The 24,526-nt window shown below is 39.2% G+C and overlaps 1 protein-coding gene across 8 annotated transcripts in view; it reads left to right on the top strand.

The window, feature by feature from the left end:
* BMPR1A (bone morphogenetic protein receptor type 1A) overlaps positions 1-23,398 on the top strand; it is a 168,641-nt gene extending 145,243 nt beyond the window's left edge. For all 8 annotated transcript variants that reach the window (XM_054503873.2, XM_063669878.1, XM_063669879.1 and 5 more), the window contains 6 exons: positions 10,480-10,624; positions 15,390-15,582; positions 17,414-17,711; positions 19,740-19,915; positions 21,592-21,722; positions 21,810-23,398. In XM_054503873.2, the coding sequence (XP_054359848.1) occupies positions 10,480-10,624; positions 15,390-15,582; positions 17,414-17,711; positions 19,740-19,915; positions 21,592-21,722; positions 21,810-21,935 (1,069 nt within the window). In that variant the 3' untranslated portion in view covers positions 21,936-23,398. The remainder of the gene's footprint in view (positions 1-10,479; positions 10,625-15,389; positions 15,583-17,413; positions 17,712-19,739; positions 19,916-21,591; positions 21,723-21,809) is intronic.
* Positions 23,399-24,526: the final 1,128 nt, after the last annotated feature.

Raw genomic sequence — 24,526 nt, 5'->3', positions numbered from 1 at the left:
ACTTCCAGAGATAACCACAATGGCCAGTTCTTAAGTTCTTGGGGGAACTCCATAGTATAAACTGGTTGCTTCTTGGTTTTCTCAATTTCTAGCCTAAGAATCAGACTTTTTGGGTCTGCAAAGTCACTACTCATGCATCTGCTTCATGAATTCCAACAGTGTTTTCTGTTATTTTATCTCCTTTTCTCCTTACCTGTTAGACAAAGAAGTTTAAAACTCTTTATTGCTGTTTTAGTGGACTAGTAAAAGCAAGCAAGTATGCTCAATCAGTTATTTTAAGCTCAAAGTCCCTTTGTCAAATAACTGAATCTTTGCCAGTAAGACAGGTGATAATGTCTCAAGGTGATTTTAATTTATATTTTCATATTAAAATAGTTTTTTTATACATTGGTTTCTTTATTACACAAGGGCACTGTAATGTATATATTATTTTATTTATTTATTTATTTAGAGACAGAGTCTTAACTCTGTCTCCCAGGCTGGAGTGCAGTGATCTCAGCTCACTGCAATCTCTGCCTCCCAGGTTCAAACGATACTCATGCCTCAGCCTCGCAAGTAACTGGGATTACAGGTATGCACTGCCACACCTGGCTAATTTTTGTATTTTTAGTAAAGACGGGGGTTTCACCATGTTGACCAGGCTGGTCTCGAACTCCTGACCTCAAGTGATCCACCCGCCTCGCCCTCCCAAATTGCTGGGATTACAGGCGTGAGCCACCGCACCTGGCCTGTAATGTATATAGTAAAATATTGTTGAGTATGCTTTTATTTTTCTTTTAAGAAAAGAGCCGTCTATATTTTTATTTAAATCGTGTTCATTTTGGGGAGCCTGTTTTTCCATTGAATTGCATAGATTTTTTTCTCTTTGATTTACAGAAGCTCTTTATATTTCAGAAATCAGCCCTTTGTAATATGAGCTACCTATACTTTTCTTTTTTTGTTTTTTTTTTTTCATGCTGCGTTACCTCAGAGCTACCTACACTTTTCACTGTGGTGTGTCTTGAGACTGCCTGCAGTGCCTTCAGCCACATAGTAAAGAACCCTATCAGCCAGGTGTGTGCTCTCTAAGCAATAGGTAGGATGTTTCTTCTTAAGGAAATCTGTTCAGCCCAAGAGATAAAACCTAAAAATACTGCTGTTAGGGCCCAGTGAAATGGTCCAGGCAGATTATCTTACAGTGAAGCTTGTAATCAGTAAACCCTACTCATATACTAACAGCTTGCCAATCAGGGTATCAGGCTGTGAAGGATACTGATCTCTGAGAAACAGGAAGCAAGTGAGGTGAGTCTTGTGATTGCCCACCTTCTTCTCCCTGAACAGAGTTTCGGGTTGGGCATCACAGGGGGAACCCAGGTGTAGCCAGTAGGCTGTCTCAGTTCGAAGAGTTGTGAGGAAGCTACCAAGCCTGGGGAAAGAACACCTGAAATGATTGAGAAAACAGTGTTTGGTGCTCACACAAGGCTGGGAGTAGGATCTGTTAACACCAGCTGTGAGAGTTGAAAACCCCATAATTCATAGGTTTTGGTTGAAGGACTCAGGAGGATTTTGCCTCAGTGGTGGGGAATAATTAGCCCTAGACTAAACATGGCTCTGGTCTCACCCTAAAAGCAAGTCCCAAACGGATCACACCATTTCTAAGTCACTGTATCCTAGAACAAAACTCAACAGTATTTATAGGAATATAAAAATATCTGGCATCCAACAAGGTAAAATTCACAATATCTGCCATCCAATAAATGAATACTATGAATAAATGAATACATATAAATATGGTCCATAATGAGGGAAGAAATGAAGCAATCAAAACCACTGACCCAGAACTGATACAGACCTTAGAATTAGCAATGACATTAAAATAGTTGTCATAATTGTATTTTTTATGTACAAAAGTTAAATCAAGACATGGCAGATTTTGTAAAAGACCAAAATGAAACTTTAGGAAATGAAATCTATAATACCTCAGATGAAATATATCCTAGATGAAATTAGTGACAGACACTGTAGAAGAAAAGATGAGTGAACATGAAGACATAGGAATGAATAGAGAATCAGTGAGCTGCGGGACAACTTCAGATGGCCTAATATAGACATAATTGGAGTTCCCAGAAGAGAGGAGGGATGAAAAACATACAGAAATAATGATCAAATGTTTTCAAATTTATCTATTATTATATTTATTTATTTATTTACTTTGAGACAGAGTCTCGCTCTGTCGCCCAGGCTGGAGTGCAGTGGCACAATCTCCGCTCAATGCAAGCTCCACCTCCCAGGTTTACGCCATTCTCTTGTCTCAGCCTTCCGAGTAGCTGGGACTACAGGCACCTGCCACCATGCCCGGCTAAGTTTTTGTATTTTTAGTAGAGACGGGGTTTTACTGTGTTAGCCAGATGGTCTCGATCTCCTGACCTCATGATCCGCTCGCCTCGGCCTCCCAAAGTGCTGGGATTACAGGCATGAGCCACTGCGCCCGGCCTATTATTTTTATTTTTGAGACAAGGTCTTGGTCTGTCACCCAGGCTGGAGTGCAGTGGTGCAATCTCAGCTCACTGCATACTCCACCTGCCGGGTTCAAGCGATTCTCGTGCTTCAGCCTCCCAAGTAGCTGGGATTACAGACATGTACCACCAAGCCTGGCTAATTTTTGTATTTTTAGTAGAGATGGGGTTTCACCATGTTGGCCAGGGTGGTCTCGAACTCCTGGCCTCAAGTGATCCACCTGCCTCGGCTTCCCAAAGTGTTGGGATTATAGGCATGCGCCACTGCACTCAGCTTTTTCAAATTTAATGAAAACCATGAATCCAGATAACTGAAAGCTCAGCAAACCCTGAGTACAAGAAACATGAAGAAAACTACATTAAGGCACATGATAATTGTATTGCTCAAAACTGATAATAAAGAGAAAATACTAAATGAAACAAGAAAGAAAAAAGGCAGAGTATCTACAGAGGCACAAAGTTAAGGATGACAGCAGACCTTTTGTTGGAAACAGTGCAGTCAAGAAGATAGTGAACCAACATCTTTAAAGTGCCCAAAGAAAAACATCACAGACCTTGAATTCTATAGCCAGAGAAAATATCCTTCAAAAATGAAGGTAATGTGAAGATTTCCAGTCATACAGAAAACTTGAAAGAACTCTGCCCCCTTAGACCTACCCAACAAGAAATGTGAAGGGAAGTTCTTCGGGTGGAAAGACAGGCCAGGTGGAGATAAGAATCCACATAAAAGAATGAAGAGCTGGAAATGGGGATCCAAGTGACCCTGGCACAAACTAACAATATCTTTTAAGATGAACAAAAAAGACTACTCATCTGAGACTCAGGCCATGGACACTCAAGTGAGTGTCCTATAACACTTCACAGAACATAAAATCAGACATCAGGAACTGGTTATGTAGGCTTTTTTATAGTTCTAAACTAAATACTACATAGAACTTTGTGACTGCCCTGTTTATTTAGCTTTAGAACTTCATGTGCTAGTTCAGTCTGTGAAGATTCATTATTGATCAGATATACACAATCTGTAATTTGGAATATTCATTCATATTTAGTTGAACTTTAAAGTCACAAGTTGTTCTCCATAGCAAACCGTAAAAGGATAAGATTAAAGTTAAAGAGAGGTCTGTCCGTCAGCATATTAAGGTTCGTCTGTTTTGTTTGCCTCATTAATATTTTGTTTCCCTTTTTTCTGATGTGATGGTTTTCCTCCAATTTAGATACGTCTGCAGTTTATTCTTCAGTCTCATTTACATTCATGACCCATGATCCTCAAAACCGATACCTTCTCTAAAACCTTATCTGGAACCATGGCCTCCCTCCACTGTGGACGAGGCATCATTCTGTACCATACGCCAGTTCCTGGTTGTTTCCTCTGGCATCTTCTTTTGTAGCTCCTTTAATCCTTCAGACTGCTTAGATCCTATGATCTGCCCCCGTAACACTTACTAATTTTATCTTGCATTTTTTTTTACATTGGCAAGTATTCATTTACTTACTCATGCATATTTGCCAAAAGTCTGCATTTCCATTCAACAGGAATCTCATTGGTAACAGAGATTACTTAACCATTAATATTGATGATCAACTGGCTGGCTGTTTAAGTTGCCACTTTCCTGTTGAATTTGAAGGGTGCCCATGGTGAATCTTGTGTGTCCCTCATGCTTGGCACACAGTGGATACTTACTCACTCCTGTTGATGTTTGCCAGCCACCCTTGGCCCAGAATTTCTGCTTGGGAAATAGTATCACAGATGCATTTGTTAGATGAAAAGCCTGCTTCTGGCTTTATAATGGACCCTTTATCCTCATTGTCTTTAGGGGACTCCTGGTCCTACAGAGTAGTTAAATATTAAGAATTGAATGATTTTTTTAAGTTGCAGTGATTACAGCAAAAAAAAAATTGCCAAGTAATGTTTTATTTAATAAGAAAGAACATAAACATTTTCTGAATACCTAAAAAAGGAGCTGCCAATCAGCTTTTAAAGTGATTAAAAATAAGAAAAAATGCCCTATACGTACACATATTTTTGTCACTTTCAGCACTCTCCATGTATTTAATTCTAAGTTTTAGGTACAAGTTTTCATTTGATACCATATTCCTTCTGCCTGAAGAATTTCTTCAACCTCTTGGAGTGCAGGTCTGCTGGCTGTAAGTCCTCTCAGCTTTTGTCTGCAGTCTTTTGACTTCATTTTCCCAAGGTATTTTCACTGGCTGTAGAATTCTGGATGGGCTCAAGTTTGTTTCCCTTAAAGCTGTCACTCACTATCTTCCACTTGCATACCTTCTGACATACATTTTATCTTTGATGTACTGTATATAATTTTTTTCATGGCGTCCTTTAATGTTTTCCCTTTATCTTTTAAACAACTCAGCTACAATACATTTAGAAGCGTGTGTGCATGTTTCTTTTTTGGTATTTACTCTGCTTTGGGTTTCACTGAGCTTAGTGAATCTATGGTTTGGTATCTTTCATTATTATTGCAAAATTATCTGCTATTTTTTTAAAACACTTTGTCCTTTTATCTGTCTCTTCTGTTTTTGAGACTCCAGTTATACATATTTTAGATTATTTGGTGTTGTGCCACAGCTCTTTAATTCTTCAGTTTTTCTCACTCGTTTTTTCTCTTTGTATTTTAGTTCAGGTAACTTCTATTTACCTATTTTCAAATGCACAGATTTTTTTTTTTTCTTCACCTGTGTCCATCTGAGCTGTGTATTGTTGAGCTCATCAGACTAATTCTTCATCTTTAATAGCATGTTTTCCCTTTCTCACATTCCTGTCTGACTTCATTTCTCTGCTGAGACTCTCTGTGTATTCTGTTACCACCTTCACCAGTTGCCTTCCTCTTTTAATCACAGTTCTGTGAAAGGCCCTCCTGGCAGCTTCAGCACAAGTGCTGTCTGACATTGGTCCTCTTGATTGCCTGCCCTCTTGGCAGTGGGTGATTTTTCCTTGCTTTTTAGTGGGTCTCATAAGTTTATTTGGATGTTGTACATCATGTTAAGAATAGCAGAGATTGTCACAATGAGATATCAACCTCACCCCAATTAAAATGGCTGTTATCAAAAAGAAAACAAATGCTGGGGAGGGTGTGGAGAAAGGGGAACCCTAGCACACTGCTGGTGGAAATGTAAATTGGCACAGCTACTATGGAGAACAGTGTGGAGGTCCCTCAAAAAACTAAAATCAGAACTACCATATGATCTTGCAATCCCACTATTTGGTATATATCCAAAAGGAAATCAGTATATTGAAGGCCTGTTCACACCCCAATGTTTAAGCACTATTCATAATGGCCAAGATGTGGAATCAACCCGTGTCCATCAGCAGGTGAATGGATAAAGAAAATGTGGTCCATACAGTGGAATATTACTCAACCAGAAAATTAATGAAATCCTGTTATTTTCAGCAACATGAATGGAACTGGAGTTCATTATGTTAAGTGAAATAAGCCAGTCATAGACAAATATCACATGTTCTCAATCATACGTGGGAGCTAAAAAGGTTGATTTCATAGAGGTGGTAAGTAGAATAACATACCAGAGGCTAGAAAGGATGGAGGGAGGAAGGTTGGATGAAGATGGATGGATGAAGAGAGGTTGATTAAGGGGCACAAAAATACAATTACTAATAGAAGGAATAAGTTCTAGTATTTGATAGTACAGTAGGGAAATTATAGTTAGTAATTTATTGTGTATTTCAAAGTAGCTAGTCTTTAAGAGAAGAATTGTAATATTCCCAACACAAAGATATAGCCTGGGCAACATGGCGAAACCACATCTCTACAAAAAAATACAAAAATTAGCTGGGCATGGTGGTGCACATCTGTGGTCCTGCTGCTGGGGAGGCTGAGGTGGGAGGATTGCTTGAGCCCAGGAGGCGGAGGTTGCAGTGAGCCAAGATCACGCCACTGCACTCCAGCCCAAGCGACAGAACAAGGCCCTGCCTCTTCTTCCCCACCCAAAGAAAAACAAAAGATAAATATTTGAGGTGATGGCTATCCCAGTTACTCTGATTTGTTCCTTTTACATTGTATACATGCATAAGATATCACATGTACCCCCCAAAATATGTACAACTATTATACATCAGTTTTAAAAAGAACAACAGACATTGAGATAAAGACATACTCCTGAAAATGGGCATACCTCCTCTTAGGCTGTTGATAGGCAGGAGGTGTTCAGTCTAGTACGAGTCGATTTGGGTTAAGGTTTTGTTCAGTGTTTGGGCCTGTGCCTTCAATGCCTCACAAGTTTCAGATTCCTTCAGAGATGGGCTGCTGTTCATTTGCTTCGAGTTGGGGTTTAGGTGCAGAAGGAAGGGTTTTTCTCTGAGTTCCTACCTCCCCCGTAGCTTTCAGCTCTTACCACGTCATTGCACCTCTGTGGGAGTCACTGTCCATGTTCTTGTTCCTCCCGCAGAGGTCATCTGCTGTTGCGTGTTATTCACATTAGAGGACAGTTGGAAAGTGAGGGGGGCGTGCCTGTTGTCCTTAGGTAGGTTCTGTGTTGCTAGACCTGAAGAGTGCAGCTTCCTCAGGGCTCTTGCACTTCCTCCCACAGAGGTAGCTGACCGCCCTGTGGTCCTGCAGGATCCTATGCCCACAGGGAGAGAGGAAGGTGTTGTCTTCTCCTCTTCCTCAGCATCAGAGGATCTTAACCTGGTCAGAGCACAGGGAGCATTTCCTCTACATCCCCAAGAGGCAGAGGGACTTTGCTGCTTCTCCTCCCTCTGAAGTAATGGATCTTTGCCTGTGCTCTGAGGCAGGGGGAAGAGGGTGTGCAAGAAAGAAAACAATAGTCATGTTATACAGCGAGGGCCTTGTGTAGATAGAGTTTATGTACTCATAATAATGCAAGCACTGAATGTTGAGCTAAACAAATAGTATAACTATGTAAGGAGGATGTGAGGATGGAAGTATTTCTGTTTTGGGAAGCCGCAGGGTGTTAAATGATCAGTTAAATTGTCATATTCCCCAGTGTAAGGTCAATAGTTAAAGCCTAAGACTGAAAAACTTAAAATGTCAATGTAAGGATGCTATTTAGAAATAATGAGGGCCAGGTGTGGTGGCTCACGCCTGTAATCCCAGCAATTTGGGAGGCTGAGGTGGGTGGATCACTTGAGGCCAGAAGTTCGAGACCAGCATGGCCAACCTAGCGGAACCTCAACTCTACTAAAAATACAAAAATTAGCCTGGTATGGTGGTGTGTGCCTGTAGTCCCAGCTACTTGGGGTTCCCGAGAATTGATCAAACCAGGAAGACGGGGGTTGCAGTGAGCTGAGATCACACCACTGCACTCTAGCCTGGGTGACAGAGTGAGACAGACCCTGTCTCAAAAAAGAAGAAAAAAAAGAAAAAAGAATTAGGTAAATATTAAATAAGCTTCAAAAAGTCACCGTTCTTTATTCTAAGAAGTGGAAACTTGGATAGGAGGAGGAGAGGAGACAAAGGATGGCTTTTTCATTACCAAGCCATGGAGAACTGTATGACATTCACAGGTAGGCAAATAAAGATGCTTGATAAAATTAAATATTAAGTTCTATAAATATAAAATTTGATATGTTTAAAACTGAATTCTCAAAGTTTATAACACAAGGGTAGGCATAAAGGTGTACGGAAAATAGGCATTCTCATATGTTGGTGGAGGGATTCCAACTGGTTCACCCTTTAAGGAGGTCAGTAGGGCACTCCATCAAAGTTCCAAATTCAGTAATTCCTACTACAGATATGGTAGAAAATTGTATTTCACACTTGCATGCAATAAGACTAGAAACCATCTAAATATTACCAGTAGGTGGCCGGGCACAGTGGCACACATCTGTAATCCCAGCACTTTGGGAGGCTGAAGCAGGTGGATCATTTGAGGTTAGGGGTTCAAGACCAGCCTGGCCAACATGGTGAAACCCCATCTCTACTAAAAAAAAAATACAAAAATTAGCCAGGTGTGGTGATGGGTGCCTGTAATCCCAGCTACTCGGGAGGCTGAGGCAGGGAGGATTGCTTAAACCCGGGAGGCAAAGGTTGCAGTGAGCTGAGATTGCGCCATTGCACTCTAGCCTGGGGGACAGAGTAAGACTCCATCTCAAAATAAATAAAGAAAAATAAAAATAAATATTACCAGTAGGTGAATGGTTAGCAGCTGTACAGTGGAATACTATCTAGCCATTAAAGAAAAAGGTGACACTTTGTGTACTTCCGTGGAATGATACCCCAGGTAAGAAGCAAGATGCAGAACAGCATCAGTGTCTCTCCAGATTACCAGAGAAACCAGAAGTAGCTTTGTTTCTAAGGAAATAGGGAAATAGTTCTCTTCTAAGGAAGTGAACTTGATAGCTTAGGGATAGAACTGGGAGGAAGATTTTTTTTTGCCATATACCCTTTTGTGCCTTTTGGGTTTTAAACGATTTGTGTCAATTACCCATATAAAGTTTTAAAAATAAAATTATAATGGTTAAGTACATTGGGCTATTTATATGGAAAATACTTTAATTTGTTTATTAGTTTCCATTATATATTATACATTCTGAATGGACCATACAACTAAATGAGAGAATCAATATGTTAAAACCAGGCCAGGCACAGTGGGTCACACCTGTAATCTCAGCAGTTTGGGAGGCCAAAGCAGGAGGATTGCTTTGAACCCAGACTGGTCTCATCTCGAACTCCTGTGCTCAAATCAATTCCCTATCCCAGGAGTTGGAGACCAGCCTGGGCAACATGGTGAAACCTCATCTCTATGAAAAATACAAAAATTAGCCAGGCATAGTGGAACATACCGGTAGTCCCAGCCACTTGGGAGGCTGAGGTGGGAGGATCACTTAAGCCCAGGAGGTTGAAGCTGCAGTGAGCTGAGATCGTGCCACTACACTGTAGCCTGGGTGACAGAGTGAGACCCTGTTTCAAAAAAAAAAAGAAATTTAAACCTTGAGAACGTATTTCTTGACATTAGGATTGGAAGGTTGTCTTAAGAGACAAAAGCATATGTCAAAAAGAGTAAAGATGAACTAATTTGTCTACACTAAAATTTAAAAACTGACATAAAAATGCCATAAAGAGAATGCTGTGATAATCACGGACTGAGAAGATTGTTGAAACACAATTGTCAACATTTGGTGTATAGATTATATAATGAACGCCTACAAATCAATGAGGAGAAGAGTTCAGGGAACATTTCAATTGAATAATGTGCAATAAGCACAAATAGATTGGTCAGGCACAGTGTCTCATGCCTGTAATCCTAGCAGTTTGGGAGGACAATATGGCAGATCGCTTGAGCTCAGGAGTTCGAGACCATCCTGGGCAACATAGCAAAACCCCATCTCTACTAAAAATACAAAAAAAAAATTAGCTGGGCATGGTGGCACGTACTTGTAGTCCCAGCTGCTCAGGAGGCTGAGGTGGGAGGATTGCTTGAGCCTGGGAGGCAGAGGTTGCAGTGAGCTGAGATCGTACCACTGCATTCCAGCCTGGGCAACAGAGCTAGATTCTATCTCAAAAAATAAGTATTTGTTAAAAATATGAATAGGCAGTTCACAGAAAAAAAAAGCTGAACTGTGGAAAAAATTTCAATTTTGCTGGTAACCAGAGGAAAGCATATTAAAAGAAGGCATTGTTTCATATCTATCAAGTTGGCAAAAGTCTGAAAATATGACTTCGAGGTTTGGGTTGGAATGTAAGGAAATGTATATTGTGATTATTTGAAGTCGTATTTTTTTATAGCTAGGATGACACTTCACATCTGATTTTGATAGTGTCTTTTTACATGCCAATACACTATAGACATCTTTCCATTTTAACATGATACATAGAACTTTGAATTCCATTTCTAGATGTATTTAACAAGATATATTATCCAATGATAAGACTAATTTGGATAGGATTCTGTCTGAGGGAAGGATAACGGTATAGAGAACCTCAAAGTTTTTCTTAGGGTTTTATAGTTTTTCATTTTTAATGTAGATTGTTTTCTGCTTTTTTAAAAGACATTATTGCAAGAGCATCTCAAGCAGACGTCGTTACAATCGTGATTTGGAACAGGATGAAGCATTTATTCCAGTTGGAGAATCACTAAAAGACCTTATTGACCAGTCACAAAGTTCTGGTAGTGGGTCTGGACTACCTTTATTGGTAAGTTAAACGTTCCTATAGACATGAATGGTGTGTTGATTTAGAATGTGTCCTCGTGATGGTGGACAGTGTAATTATTGCAGATCAGGGAACAATAATGGACACATTTTTTTCTCCTTATTTAGAAAGAGGTATGCAGTATTGCAGGGTGAAATTAGTTAAAAATAAGAAATATGAGCCAAGAAAAATAGAATAGGCAAGTAAGATAGAGCTATAAACAAGGTTAGGAACCAAGTCCTACAGAGAAAGGCGGGGGAAGTTAGATCACGAAGTCCTATATGAAAGGCAAGAGTTAGCTCACAAGTTTTGCTCTAAGCATTTTACCAGCCAACTTAAAGAGGAATCAGGTATAAGATTCCTTGCATCTATAAGTTTAAACTGATTGATTGAGGGAACTGTAACTATTTCAGATTCTGAAATAAAAAAGAAGTTTCAACAGATATTCTTAGAGAGGATGCTTCTCTCAATATACTACTACCAAAACACATAGTTCAATAAAAAATAATTTTAAAGGGAATTACAAATAAATTCCAACAAATTTGGACTGATTCTTGGTATCAGGGAAAAAAAAATAATCCCAGCAGGTTCATTTATATATGGAAATACTCAGATTTTTGGGTCGAAGGAACTCTTATTTAAGAGGACCTGTATTATGAACACTAGATATCCAGATAGGTTTTAGTTTTTAATTGTATTAGTTGAAAGAAACTGATCTCTTCTTATTTTATTTTATTTATTTTATTTTACTTTATTTTATTTTAATTGTATTGAGACAGTCTTGCTCTGTCACACAGGCTGGAGTGCAGTGGCCCAGTCTCAGCTCTCTGCAACCCCTGCTTCCCAAGTTCAAGCAATTCCCGTCTCAGCCTCCGAAGTAGCTGGAATTACCAGATGCACCACCACGCCTGGCTAATTTTTGTTGTTGTTGTTGTTGGAGGGATGGGGTTTCTCCGTGTTGGCCAGGCTGGTCTCGAACTCCTGGCCTCAAGTGATCCTCCCACCTTGGCTCCTAAAGTGCTGGGATTACAGGCGTGAACCACCGCACCCACCCTGATCTCTAATTTTAAAATTCATCTTATTAAATAACTCTAATTGAATTGGAAAGGTAAAAGTAAAACTGCCTTCATAGGCAGACAACATGATTGTTTACATAGAAAATCCCAAGAATGGTACAATAAAACTGCTGCAGCCAGTAAATGACTTTATCAGGTTGCCGAATACAGAGTCATTGTACAAATATCATTGAATTTATATGCACTAGCAACAAACAATTAGGTAATTATAAAAACAGTATTTAAAATAGCATCAAAAACCGTGAAATATTTCGAATAAGCCTAACAATTTATGCAAGACCTGCACACTGAAAATTATAAAACATTGCTGAAAGAAATTAATAAAGCCCTAAATAAGTGGAGATGTTTATAAATCTGAGGACTCAGTATTAAGATTTCAGTTTTCCTCAAATTGGTGTGTAATTTCATTCGAATCCAAATGAAAATCAGAGCAAACTTTTATAGAAATTGATGTATATTCTAACATTTATATGGAAATGCAAAGGACTAGAAGAGCCAAAACAATTTTGAAGTAGAAGAACAAAGAGGAATCACTACCTGATTTCTGGACTTATTGTAAAAGTCAATAATGATCGCAATTTGGTACTGGCATAAAGATAGATGTTATTGATGAATGGAACAGATTATGGAGCTTAGAAAGGAACATACACTTAATATGGTTAATTGATTTAAAAAAACAAACAAAAAGATGCCCAAGTAATTCAATTGGAAAAAGGCAGTCCATTTAACAGATGGTGCAGGAAAAATCAGGAATCCATTTACCAAAAAGTTAATCTCAGCCCTTACCTCCTCACTCTGTATACAAAATTAACTTGAAATGTAGCATAGACCTAAATGTAAAAGTTGAAGTATAAAACCTCCAAAAGAAACTGTCCGAAAAAATTATTGTGACCTTGGGCAGACTTCTTCAGTACATAAAAAACACAAATCATTTTTTTAATGATAAATCAGGCTTTATCAAAATTTAAAACTTCTGCTATTTAGAAGACACTGTTAAGAAAATGAGAAGACAAGTCACAGAATGGCAAAACAGATCTGATACAGGGTTTTTGTGCAAAATATATAAAGACCTTTTGCAACTCAATAATAAGACAACCCAATTTTTTTAAAAAATGGACAAAAGATTTGAGCAGACACTTCCCCAAAGAAGATATAAGAATGGGAAACAAGCACATGAAAAGATGCTGAGCATCAACAGGGATATACAAATTAAACACAGTAAGATACTACTGCACATCCACTAGTATAGCTAAGACTGACAATATTAAATGGTGCCAAAGATGTAGATCAACTAGAAATCTCATACATTGCTGGTTGGAATGCAAAATGGTATGGCTACTTTGAAAAACAGTTTGACAATTGTCTGGAAAGTTAAGGGCATACTTTCCGTACAATGAAGCAATCCTTCTGCTAATTATTTACCCAAGAGATATGAAAACTTGTCCACACCAGAGGCCTGAATGTGAATGTTTATAACAGTTTTATTTATAATAGACATAAACTGGAAACAACCCCAAAGCTCATGAATTGCTAAGTGAATAAACAAATGCTGGTACATTCATACGGTGGAATACTACTCATCAGTAAAAAGGAACAACTTCTAACACATGTAGCAGCAACAGTGGGTGAATTTCAAAAGTATTTTATGCTACATGAAAGAAGCCAGACACAAAAGGCTACACAAAAGTGATTCTCCTGCCTCAGCCTCCCAAGTAGCTGGGATTAAGGCATGCACCACCACGCCCAGCTAATTTTTGTATTTTTTTTTAGTAGAGACAGGGTTTCACCATGTTAGCCAGGCTGGTCTTGAACTCCTGATCTCAGGTGATCCACCCGCCTCGGCCTCCCAAAGTGCTGGGATTACAGGCGTAAGCCACCACGCCCGGCCAAAAGTGAGAATTTTTTTACGTGATTGAAATATTCTGTGTCTTAATGGTGGTATTGGTGATTACATGATACAGATTTGTCGAAGGCTTGTTGCACTTTTCTCAAAAAGGGTACATTTTATATAAATTATACCTCAATAATCTTGACTTGAAAACTTACAGGCTGAGGCAGGCAGATCACTTGGGTCAGGAGTTCGAGACCAGTCTGGCCAACATGGTGAAACCCTGTCTCTACTAAAAATACAAAAATTAGCTGGACGTGGTGGCAGATGCCTGTAATCCCAGCTACTCGGGAGGCTGAGGCAGGAAATCGTTTGAACTGGGGAGGCAGAAGTTGCAGTGAGCTGAGATTGGCCACCGCACTCCAGCCTGGGCAACAGGGCGAGACTCTGTCTCAAAAAAACAGAACAAAATTTACAAAAGGATTCTATAATAAATGATACATAAAGTCACTTTAGCTTTGCACTAAGTCTAGTCCATTTTAGAAGCATTTCCAACTTGGAACATAATGTTCTTTTTAATTTAGAATGATCATTAATGCTTCTGAAAATGAAAGATAACAATCCATGTACATCTTTTATTTAACAAATATTACAGTACTTCTGATATTGTCTCAAATAAATACCTATATTCTGTGAGCAGGGGATGGAATTCAAGCAAATATATGTGTAAATAAGAATAAATTTATGATTGTGTTAAGTGCAGCAACTGAGAGGTTTTGTGTGCTATGAAGGTGTTTAAGTGAGAAAATAGCACTCTAAGTAAAGGGAACTAGACATTCAAAAAAACCCAGAGACAGGAATAAGCTTGAGTGAATTCTAAAAGTTGAAATAAGTCAAACAAGAGGTTTGTGGGTGGGTGGTCAAAGCGAATAATGGGGCCAGGCCAGATCAGGCAGGGTCTTATAGATGGGATTTTTAAGATCTTTAACTGTCATTTGGACTTTGCTGCATAATAAACCACCCCAAAACTTAGTGCCGTGAAGCAACAAACATTATTTCTCATTCTGTGAGTCGGTGGGGCAGTTCATTTGTTGGACTTGCTCAGTTAGAGCTAGGTGGTGTAGTTCACACCGGTGGCCGACAGTTCATGCTGCCATTATTTTTTGGTCACAGAGTTCCTAAAGCAGCAGGAAGGGGCAAGCCCCAGTCCACAAACATTTGTCAGGTCTTTGCTTGCATCACGTTTGCTGCTGTTCTTTTATCCAAAGCAAGTCATGTGGCCTAAGCCCTGAGTCTGTGGACCAAGACTACCCATGACTGTGTGCACTGGGAGGGTAATTATTATGACCATTTTTGCAGACAGCCACTTGAATAAAATGTTCATGATTTCAGAATACATTGTACATTGTTTCATACTTTAAAGTACATTATGGCTGGGCACGGTGGCTCATGCCTGTAATCCCAGCATTTTGGGAGGCCGAGAGGGGGCAGGGGGCAGATCACCTGAGGTCAGGAGTTCAAGACCAGACTGGTCAACATGGCTAAACCCCATCTCTACTAAAAATACAAAAAAATTAGCTGGGCATGGTGGCGGGTGCCTGTAATCCCAGCTACTTGGGAGGCTGAGGCAGGAGAATCACTTGAATCTAGAAGGTGAAGGTTGCAGTGAGCCGAGATTGCACCACTGCACTCCATCCTGGGTGACAGGGTGAGACTCCGTCTCAAAAAAAACAAAGTACATTATAAGTTTTTAACTGGAGTTGGTTGGGTATACCATGCTTTTTGATGAGATGGACTACCCCTTTGCCAGTCTTAATGGGTTTCTTTCATCAAGAGCTCAGACCTTTTACTTTTTTCTATAAAGGTTCAGCGAACTATTGCCAAACAGATTCAGATGGTCCGGCAAGTTGGTAAAGGCCGATATGGAGAAGTATGGATGGGTAAATGGCGTGGCGAAAAAGTGGCGGTGAAAGTATTCTTTACCACTGAAGAAGCCAGCTGGTTTCGAGAAACAGAAATCTACCAAACTGTGCTAATGCGCCATGAAAACATACTTGGTGGGTACACACTGATTCAGTCAATTTCATGTTTGACAAGGCTAGTGGGGTACAGGTGGAAGCCTCCATATGTGCTTTGAAAACGTGTGAGTTCAACTATATACATTTGGCTAAAGGAAACCTAGTAGAATACACGGTTTAAATAAAACATAGTCCGGAATGCCAACCAAGATCTTTCTTTACTAACCAGCTGAAGAAACAGCAGTGAGTTTCAAATGTAAAATAATACTAGTTTATTGGACTTACTCCCATAGTAATGAAAACCCAGTCTTTTATAGATAACTTAAGCAGTGATTTAGGGTAACATTAATATATATGCCTTTTCCCTTTCATAAGCTCAACAGCCCAACATGCAGTTTCATTGTATGTTCTGTGTTTAATGTGTGTTTCCCCCCATCTCCACATTTACACAATAGCAAAGTAATTTAGGTATGAGCCGGTCAGTCAGGTACATAAGCCGATCTGGCTATCCTGAGTTTTCTTTTCCCTTCACCTCCTGTTTTCCTCCCTTTAATTTGGAGAGTGCGTAGCATGTTGCCAAGCAGACAACTGTATTAGTTTCCTAGGGCTGCTGTATCAATTACCACAAACTGGGTGGCTTCAACCTCCAAAACGTATTCACTCACAGTTTTCGAGGCTAGAAGTTTAAAACCAAGGTGTTGGCAGAGCTGTTGTGTCTCTGAATATTCTAGGGGAGGAGCCTTCCTTGCCTCCTCTGGCTACTGGTGGTTGCCAGGAATTTTTGGTGTTCCTTGGCTTAGTATAGACAACACTCTAGTCTCCGTTTCTGTCGTCAGGTGGCCTTCTCCCTGGGTGCCTGGGTCCACATTTCCACCTTATAACATCACCAGCCATTGAATTCGGGCCCACCCTAATCCTGTATGAGTCATCTTAACTTGATTACATCTGCAAAGACCCTCTTTCCAAATAAGGTCACGTTTATAGATGACATGGAGTTTAGACATGAATTTTGTCGGGGAGCACTGTTCAGCTCAGTACATATCACTCACTGACCTTTTTCTGGAGGGAAGAGGGTAGGAGAGAAAGGAAAAGAGCAGGACTGTGGACCTGGCAGTCAATGAGCCAGACTGAAAAGGCAGCTGTGATGAGTCACTGATGGGCAAATGGGAGTTGGCTCAATTAGGAGCTAACTCTTAGTTGAACATTTTTAATTTTATTAAAGTGTCCACTTTTTGCTTTGAAATTGAGAGCCTTTTCCACTAGAGAATCATGTAGGTTGATAATATTCTCCAGGTTATTTGTATAATATGTGACTTTTTCTTTTCTTTTCTTTTTTTTGAGACGGAGTCTCATTCTGTTGCTCAGGCTGGAGTACAGTGGCACCATCTTGGCTCACTGCAACCTCCACCGCCAGGTTCAAGTGATTCTATTGCCTCAGCCTCCAGAGTAGCCAGGACTACAGGCACGTGCTGCCACGCCCAACTAATTTTTTTATTTTTAGTAGAGACAGGGTTTTGCCATGTTGGCCAGGCTGGTCTCAAGCTCCTGACCTCAAGTGATCCTCCTGCCTTGGCCTCCCAAAGTGCTACAGGTGTGAGCCACCATACCCAGCATATATAATCTTTTTCTTAATCATATTATCACTTTCATGATTATTAAGATTATTATAAATTTATTGTAGAAGTACAGTTATATGTGTAAATGTAGAAATAAAATTTTTAGTAACACATTCACGACTTGGTGTCAGGCGAATTAAAGTTTCACTATCTGCACATGATACCTAAGTTTTTCTCGGTATCCAGAATGAGCATTACTTCTCCCTAGCCTATCTCTGATGATAACTAACCTTTTAAACTCATTAACTGGACAGGTTTCATAGCGGCAGACATTAAAGGTACAGGTTCCTGGACTCAGCTCTATTTGATTACTGATTACCATGAAAATGGATCTCTCTATGACTTCCTGAAATGTGCTACACTGGACACCAGAGCCCTGCTTAAATTGGCTTATTCAGCTGCCTGTGGTCTGTGCCACCTGCACACAGAAATTTATGGCACCCAAGGAAAGCCCGCAATTGCTCATCGAGACCTAAAGAGCAAAAACATCCTCATCAAGAAAAATGGGAGTTGCTGCATTGCTGACCTGGGCCTTGCTGTTAAATTCAACAGGTGAGTAGTTCTTTGCCCCACTGTTGTGAAATTATTTTAATCCCCAAAAGATATTTCCCTATTTGTATTCAAGATAATGGAATTCTAAAAATGTGCATATGCTCGTTTTTAGTTACATAAATATATAGTTGGGGGGATTTTGTTCTTTTTACAGAAATTGTGTCCTACTCCTCCTATACATAATTCTTGATATATACATTTTTTTTTTGGTGTTTTTTTTTTTTTTTTTTAAAGACAGTGTCTCACTCAGTTGCCCGGGCTGGAATATAGTAGTGTGATCTTAGCTCACTGCAACCTCGACCTCATGGGCTCAAGCAATCCTTCCACCTCAGCCTCCTGAGTAGCTGGGACTACAGGCATGCACTGCCACACCTAGCTAATGTTTTTATTTTTTTTGAAGATGGGGTCTCACTGTGTTGCCTAGGCTGGTCTCAAACTGCTAGGCTCAGCTGATCCTCCCAAAGTGCTGGGATTACAGGTGTGAGCCATATAGTCTTAGCCATCCTTCCATTTCAGCTGATGTAAATCTACTTCATTCTTTTTAACAGATGCAGAGTTTTCCATATGTGGAGGTACTGTAGTTTATTCTTAAGACCCAACTGATGAACATTAAAGGTGTCTTCAGTTGATTATGAAAAAGTTTTTTAATGAACATTGTTGTATTTTAACCATATATTATATATTTGATCCTTGTGCACTTGTACAAGCATTTCTTCATGATGGATTCCTAGAGAAGGGCCTGCTGAGGCAGTGAGTTTATACATATTAAACTATGGTATGTTGCATATTATTTCTTTCAGGAGTGTGCCTCAGTTTACACACCTGTAAGCAGTGGAGATAAGGATGTCATTTTTCTGTCACCACTTGATAGTGTCAGTATTTTAAAACAAATGCAAGTGTTAGAAATTACAAATTTTTAGGAAACCTTTGAAACCACTTTAATCTTGTAATTCTAGAATGGAGTGGCTACTTTACATTTCAGAATTCATTTTAGGCTGTAATATAAAAGTACAAGTCTTTAAAACAACTGTAAGAGACATTTAAATCTGTTACAGTGTTCTGAGTCAGTGTAGTATTTGTTGGCTCAGATATTTATCAGATGCTGTAAGAAAATACAACGCGTTATATTGATCATTGCTTTAGAGTAATTATTACTAGTTGTCAGTATGATCATGTAAACATTGCTAACAACAGAACTATGTTGATGGGACCCATAAAGAAGAAAATGTAATCCTATGTCACAAAGGCTTAGTGTATCATATGAGAGTGGTAAAAGCAAACGATTCCTCTTGTATTTTCATATTCACCACTTCTCAGACATAATTATCTACTACTTTATCTTTTTTTTTCTTTTCTTTTCTTTTTTTTTTTTTGGGGGGGGGGACAGATTCTCACTCTGTTGCCCAGGCTGGAGTGCAGTGGCATGGTCTCGGCTCACTGCAGTCTCCGCCTCCCAGGTTCAAGTAATTTTCGTGCTTCAGCCTCCCAAGTAGCTGGAATTATAGTCATGTGCCACCACCCCTGGTTAACTTTTGTATTTTTAGTAGAGACAGTGTTTTACCATGTTGGCCAGGCTGATCTTGAACACCTGACCTCAGGTGATCCGCCCATCTTGGCCTCCCAAAGTGCTGAGATTACAGGCATGAGCAACTGTGCCTGGCTTTACTTTATCTTATATTCAGTGTTGTCCTCTTTCTTAGACACCCAACTTATTTAGTGACAAAACCTGACGTGAACGGATGTGAGGTGTGTATTGCCCTTATCCAGTTGAGGAGGACTATTGGACTTAGTGTTTTGCTGTAGACACAGTACTGAGTACTGAGTTGGATTAAGAGTGCTGCCCCAGCCCTGCCAAGGATGTCATGTAGTATGTAGCATGTATTTAAAGAAAAATCTGAAAAATGCTAAATTCCACAATACATCTGGCCTCAAGGAGAAAAAGAAGCTTTTATAAAATAGGACAAAAATACAAGATAAACTATTTTATTCTTGGCCCTCAACTTGGGCCTTGGCTTTCTTTTGTTTCAGTGACACAAATGAAGTTGATGTGCCTTTGAATACCAGGGTGGGCACCAAACGCTACATGGCTCCAGAAGTGCTGGACGAAAGCCTGAACAAAAACCACTTCCAGCCCTACATCATGGCTGACATCTACAGCTTCGGCCTGATCATTTGGGAGATGGCTCGTCGTTGTATCACAGGAGGTAGGAGTTTGAGTAGTTTCTGATTATGTTTATTTACCCATCATTTAAAAAATAACAGCTCCAGTTATATAACTTTTTTTTTTTTAATTTTTGTGGGTACATAGTAAGTGTATATATTATTGGATAAGGAGCTATTTTGATACAGGCATGCCATGTGTAATAATCACATCTTGGAGAATTGGATATCTGTCCCTTCAGACATTTATCCTTTGTTTCACCAACCAGTTATACTCCTTGAGTTATTTTTAAGTGTACAATTAAATTATTACTAACTGTAGTCCCCCCCGTTGTGCTATCAAATACCAAATACTTATTCATTCTTCTATTTTGTCTCTACTCATTAAACATCCCGCGTGATCCGCTGCTACCCTTCCCAACCTCTGGTAACTATCCTTCTGTTCTCTATCTCTATGAGTTCAGTTGTTTTGATTTTTAGATCTCACAAGTAAGTGAGAACATGTGAAGTTTGTCTTTCTGTGCCTGGCTTATTTTACTTAACGTTATGACATCCAGTTCCTCCATGTTATTTCAGAAGACAGAATCTCACTCTTTTCTGGCTGAATAATACTCCATTGTGTACCACATTTTCTTGATCTGTTCATCTGTTGATGGTCACTTAGGTTACTTCCACATCTTGGCTATCGTGAATGGTGCTGCAGCAAACGTGAGGGTGCAGGTATCTCTTCGGTTAGCTGATTTCCTTTCTTTTGGATATACACCTAGGAGTGCAATTGCTGGCAGTTACGTAATTTAGATGTCACATACGTCAGAGTCCCCAAGACCGCCCCCAGGTTGTGCGATTTCACTTGAAGGACCACAGGACTCGGCATGTGGTTGTCCCAATGGCTAACATTTATCCCAGTGAAAGGATACAAATCAAAATCAGCCAAGTTTAGAAAACCAGGCGAGGCTTCCCAGAGTCCTGTCCCAGTGGAGTCAGGGTGTGCTTCATTCCTCCTACTAGCTGTGACAACACATACAAAGTGTTCTCATTCGGGAAAGCTCCTTAGAGACTTGGCACCCAGAGATTTTACTGGAGGCTGGTCACATAGGCATCCTCTGCCTGGCATGTACCAGAATTCCAGCAGGAAAGCAGACGTGCAGTACACACCACACTGTTTGCACAAGCAGCCCAGGAGTGGTGAGTCACCCTCACCGTTTCCGGGAAGTTTTATATCCATGTAGGGAACTGTTTACCATTTGTGTACCCAGGCACTGGCCAAGGCCAAACCTTGCAAGCCGCCTTTCCTAAGGGAAGGTCTCAGGCCTGCTGTGTGAACCCTTATCTGCACCTCATAAGTCTTTCTACTGCAGAGCAAAATGAAACAAAATAATAAAAACTATTCATTAGTAGGAACAACCATATAAGTAAATAATTATACTTTAGGGTAAATGGCTGATTTTGCCTTGCTTATTTTTTTTAAGGAAGATTGATATGCCCTTTGTTGATGGACTCTATCACAGTTGTGATGACATCCCTGGTGGAGGTAGAGGAAATAGTTGGACATAAATAAGAGAAAAACATACATCTACTATTAAGAGTGAATCATCGTGTCTATATTTTTTCTTGTGTAAGAATCCGTTTTAGTTCCATAGTTTAGCAAAAGATGCTTACTAGATTGGTACATTTTGTCCAGCAACCATTTTTGTGCCCATGTTTTCTCACTCCCTTATAGGGATTGTGGAAGAGTACCAATTGCCATATTACAACATGGTACCGAGTGATCCGTCATACGAAGATATGCGTGAGGTTGTGTGTGTCAAACGTTTGCGGCCAATTGTGTCTAATCGGTGGAACAGTGATGAAGTGAGTGGAACTCAGTCCCCTGAAGAAGTGATTGGTAAATGCCACCAAAGATATTCTCTGCTCACTAAACATCTCTTTACTTTTCAGTGTCTACGAGCGGTTTTGAAGCTAATGTCAGAATGCTGGGCCCACAATCCAGCCTCGAGACTCACAGCGTTGAGAATTAAGAAGACGCTTGCCAAGATGGTTGAATCCCAAGATGTAAAAATCTGATGGTTAAACCATTGGAGGAGAAACTCTAGATGGCAAGAACTGTTTTTACCCATGGCATGGGTGGAATTAGAGTGGAATAAGGATGTTAACTTGGTTCTCAGACTCTTTCTTCATTACGTGTTCACAGGCTGCTAATATTAAACCTTTCAGTACTCTTATTAGGATACAAGCTGGGAACTTCTAAACACTTCATTCTTTATATATGGACAGCTTTATTTTAAATGTGGTTTTTGATGCCTTTTTTTAAATGGGTTTTTATGAACTGCATTCAAGACTTCAATCCTGATTAGTGTCTTCAGTCAAGCTCTGGGTACTGAATTGCCTGTTCATAAAACGGTGCTTTCTGTGAAAGCCTTAAGCAGATAAATGAGTGCAGCAGAGATGGAGAAATAGACTTTGCCTTTTACCTGAGACAGTCAGTTCGTTTGTATTCTACCTTTGTAAAACAGCCTATAGATGATGATGTGTTTGGGATACTGCTTAGTTTATGATAGTTTGTCCTGCCTCCTTAGTGATGTGTGTGTGTCTCCATGCACATGCACACCAGGATTCCTCTGCTGCCATTTGAATTAGAAGAAAATAATTTATATGCATGCACAGGAAGTTTGGTGGCCGGTGGTTTTGTGCTTTAAAAATGCAATATCTGACCAAGATTCGCCAATCTCATACAAGCCATTTACCTTGCAAGTGAGATAGCTTCCCCACCAGCTTTATTTTTTAACATGAAAGCTGATGCCAAGGCCAAAAGAAGTTTAAAGCATCTGTAAATTTTGACTGTTTTCCTTCAACCACCATTTTTCTTTGTGGTTATTATTTTTGTCATGGAAAGCATCCTCTCCAAAGTTGGAGCTTCTAATGCCATGAACCATGCTTACAAAGAAAGCACTTCTTATTGAAGTGAATTCCTGCATTTGATAGCAATGTAAGTGCCTATAACCGTGTTCTGTATTCTTTATTCTTAGTAACTTTTAAAAGGGAAGTTATTTATATTTTGTGTATAATGTGCTTTATTTGCAAATCACCCACTCCTTTACAACCATACTTTATATATGTACATACATTCATACTGTAGAAACCAGCTCATGTGTACCTCACATCCCGTCCTTAAGGGAAGAAATGTTATAAAGTAGAACTAAATATGAATTTTCAGAATTAATGCATTCAAAGTAATATATCAAATCCAGGACTTTGTTAACTTCAGGCAAAAACTTCATTAGGGTAATATCATCTCAATTTTTTCAAATGAAAGGATTCTCTAGAAATTTATATGTCAGAGCTGTTATAAATTTATCAACTGTTAAATATGTTTTGGACATCTAAATCATTTGAGATTTTTGGTTTTTTGATTTCTGTTCCCTAACTTGTGAAGATAATGAAAAATCAGGCAGAAATATTTAGTATCTAGTCAGTATCTGTAGCTACACTGTATAACTGTTCTTCAATAAAATGGTTCATATTTTATAGATGCCTTGTTATCTCAAGAAATCTGATTTACATAAACTTATATTTCTTTAATGCCTTTTAAATATTAATCTATTCTGAGCAAACAACTCATGAGTACATCAAGTGAGATAGTTTTATTTGATTATAACATAAAATAAATGTGATTATATCACAACATCATCAAAAAGGTTTAAATCAAACGGGAGGAAATCACCATATATGTCCACCCATTACCAAAATTTGACTATCATTTAAGGTTAAAACTTACAAATTTGTCTGCACATCAAATTTCACAAATTTGAAACTTGCCTTAACGATTTTGATTAATAAGTTTCATCTACCATAATTAAAGTCTGAAGTGTTCATCAAGATAAGTAAATTTGCATATGGATAATACCCAATAACTTGCTTTTTCAGAATTTTTCCCCATATGTATACTGAGAAATACAAATATTTTAATCTGAGTTGCCGTATGATATGATTGCACTTAGAACACCCAATTTACTTAAATCTTGGTTTACTTTTGACTTGATACCATAATCTTTAAAATCATTTGTCATCGTAATAAAAATATAAAGACAGGCAAAGTTTATTGGAAATGTTCAAATGGTATGTGGAAGCAAAAAATTACAGCTAGTATATGAGACCAATATTATGGTTTTTAAAAATTAACTTGGTCTAGTAAAAGTGGTATCAAGAGTTAATCTTAGAAACTTGCTCAGTAAAAACATTTTCTAGTATAACATGTTCTTTAAAAAGCAAATTCTGCCGTCTTTGGAATCTTAATCTAAAAATGTGGCCAGGCGCGGTGGCTCACGCCTGTAATCCCAACACTTTGGGAAGCTGAGGCGGGTGGATCACAAGGTCAGGAGTTCAAGAACAGCCTGGCCAATATGGTGAAACCCCATCTCTACTAAAAATAAAAAACTCAGCCAGGCGTGGTGGCGGGTGCCTGTAATCCCAGCTACTCGGGAGGCTGAAGCAGGAGAATTGCTTGAAACCAGAAGGTGGAGGTCGCAGTGAGCCGAGATCGTGCCACTGCACTCCAGCCTGGGCAAAAGAGCGAAACTCCATCTTAAATAAACAAACAAACAAATAAATAACAAAAAACAAAAATGTTGCATTAAACTTAGTTTTTGTCTCTCCTT

The sequence above is a fragment of the Pongo pygmaeus genome, chromosome 8, assembly GCF_028885625.2.
Source record: "Pongo pygmaeus isolate AG05252 chromosome 8, NHGRI_mPonPyg2-v2.0_pri, whole genome shotgun sequence".
Lineage (NCBI taxonomy): Eukaryota > Metazoa > Chordata > Mammalia > Primates > Hominidae > Pongo > Pongo pygmaeus.
Note: the sequence above shows the minus strand (reverse complement) of the source record. Positions and strands in the feature narration are given on the sequence as shown.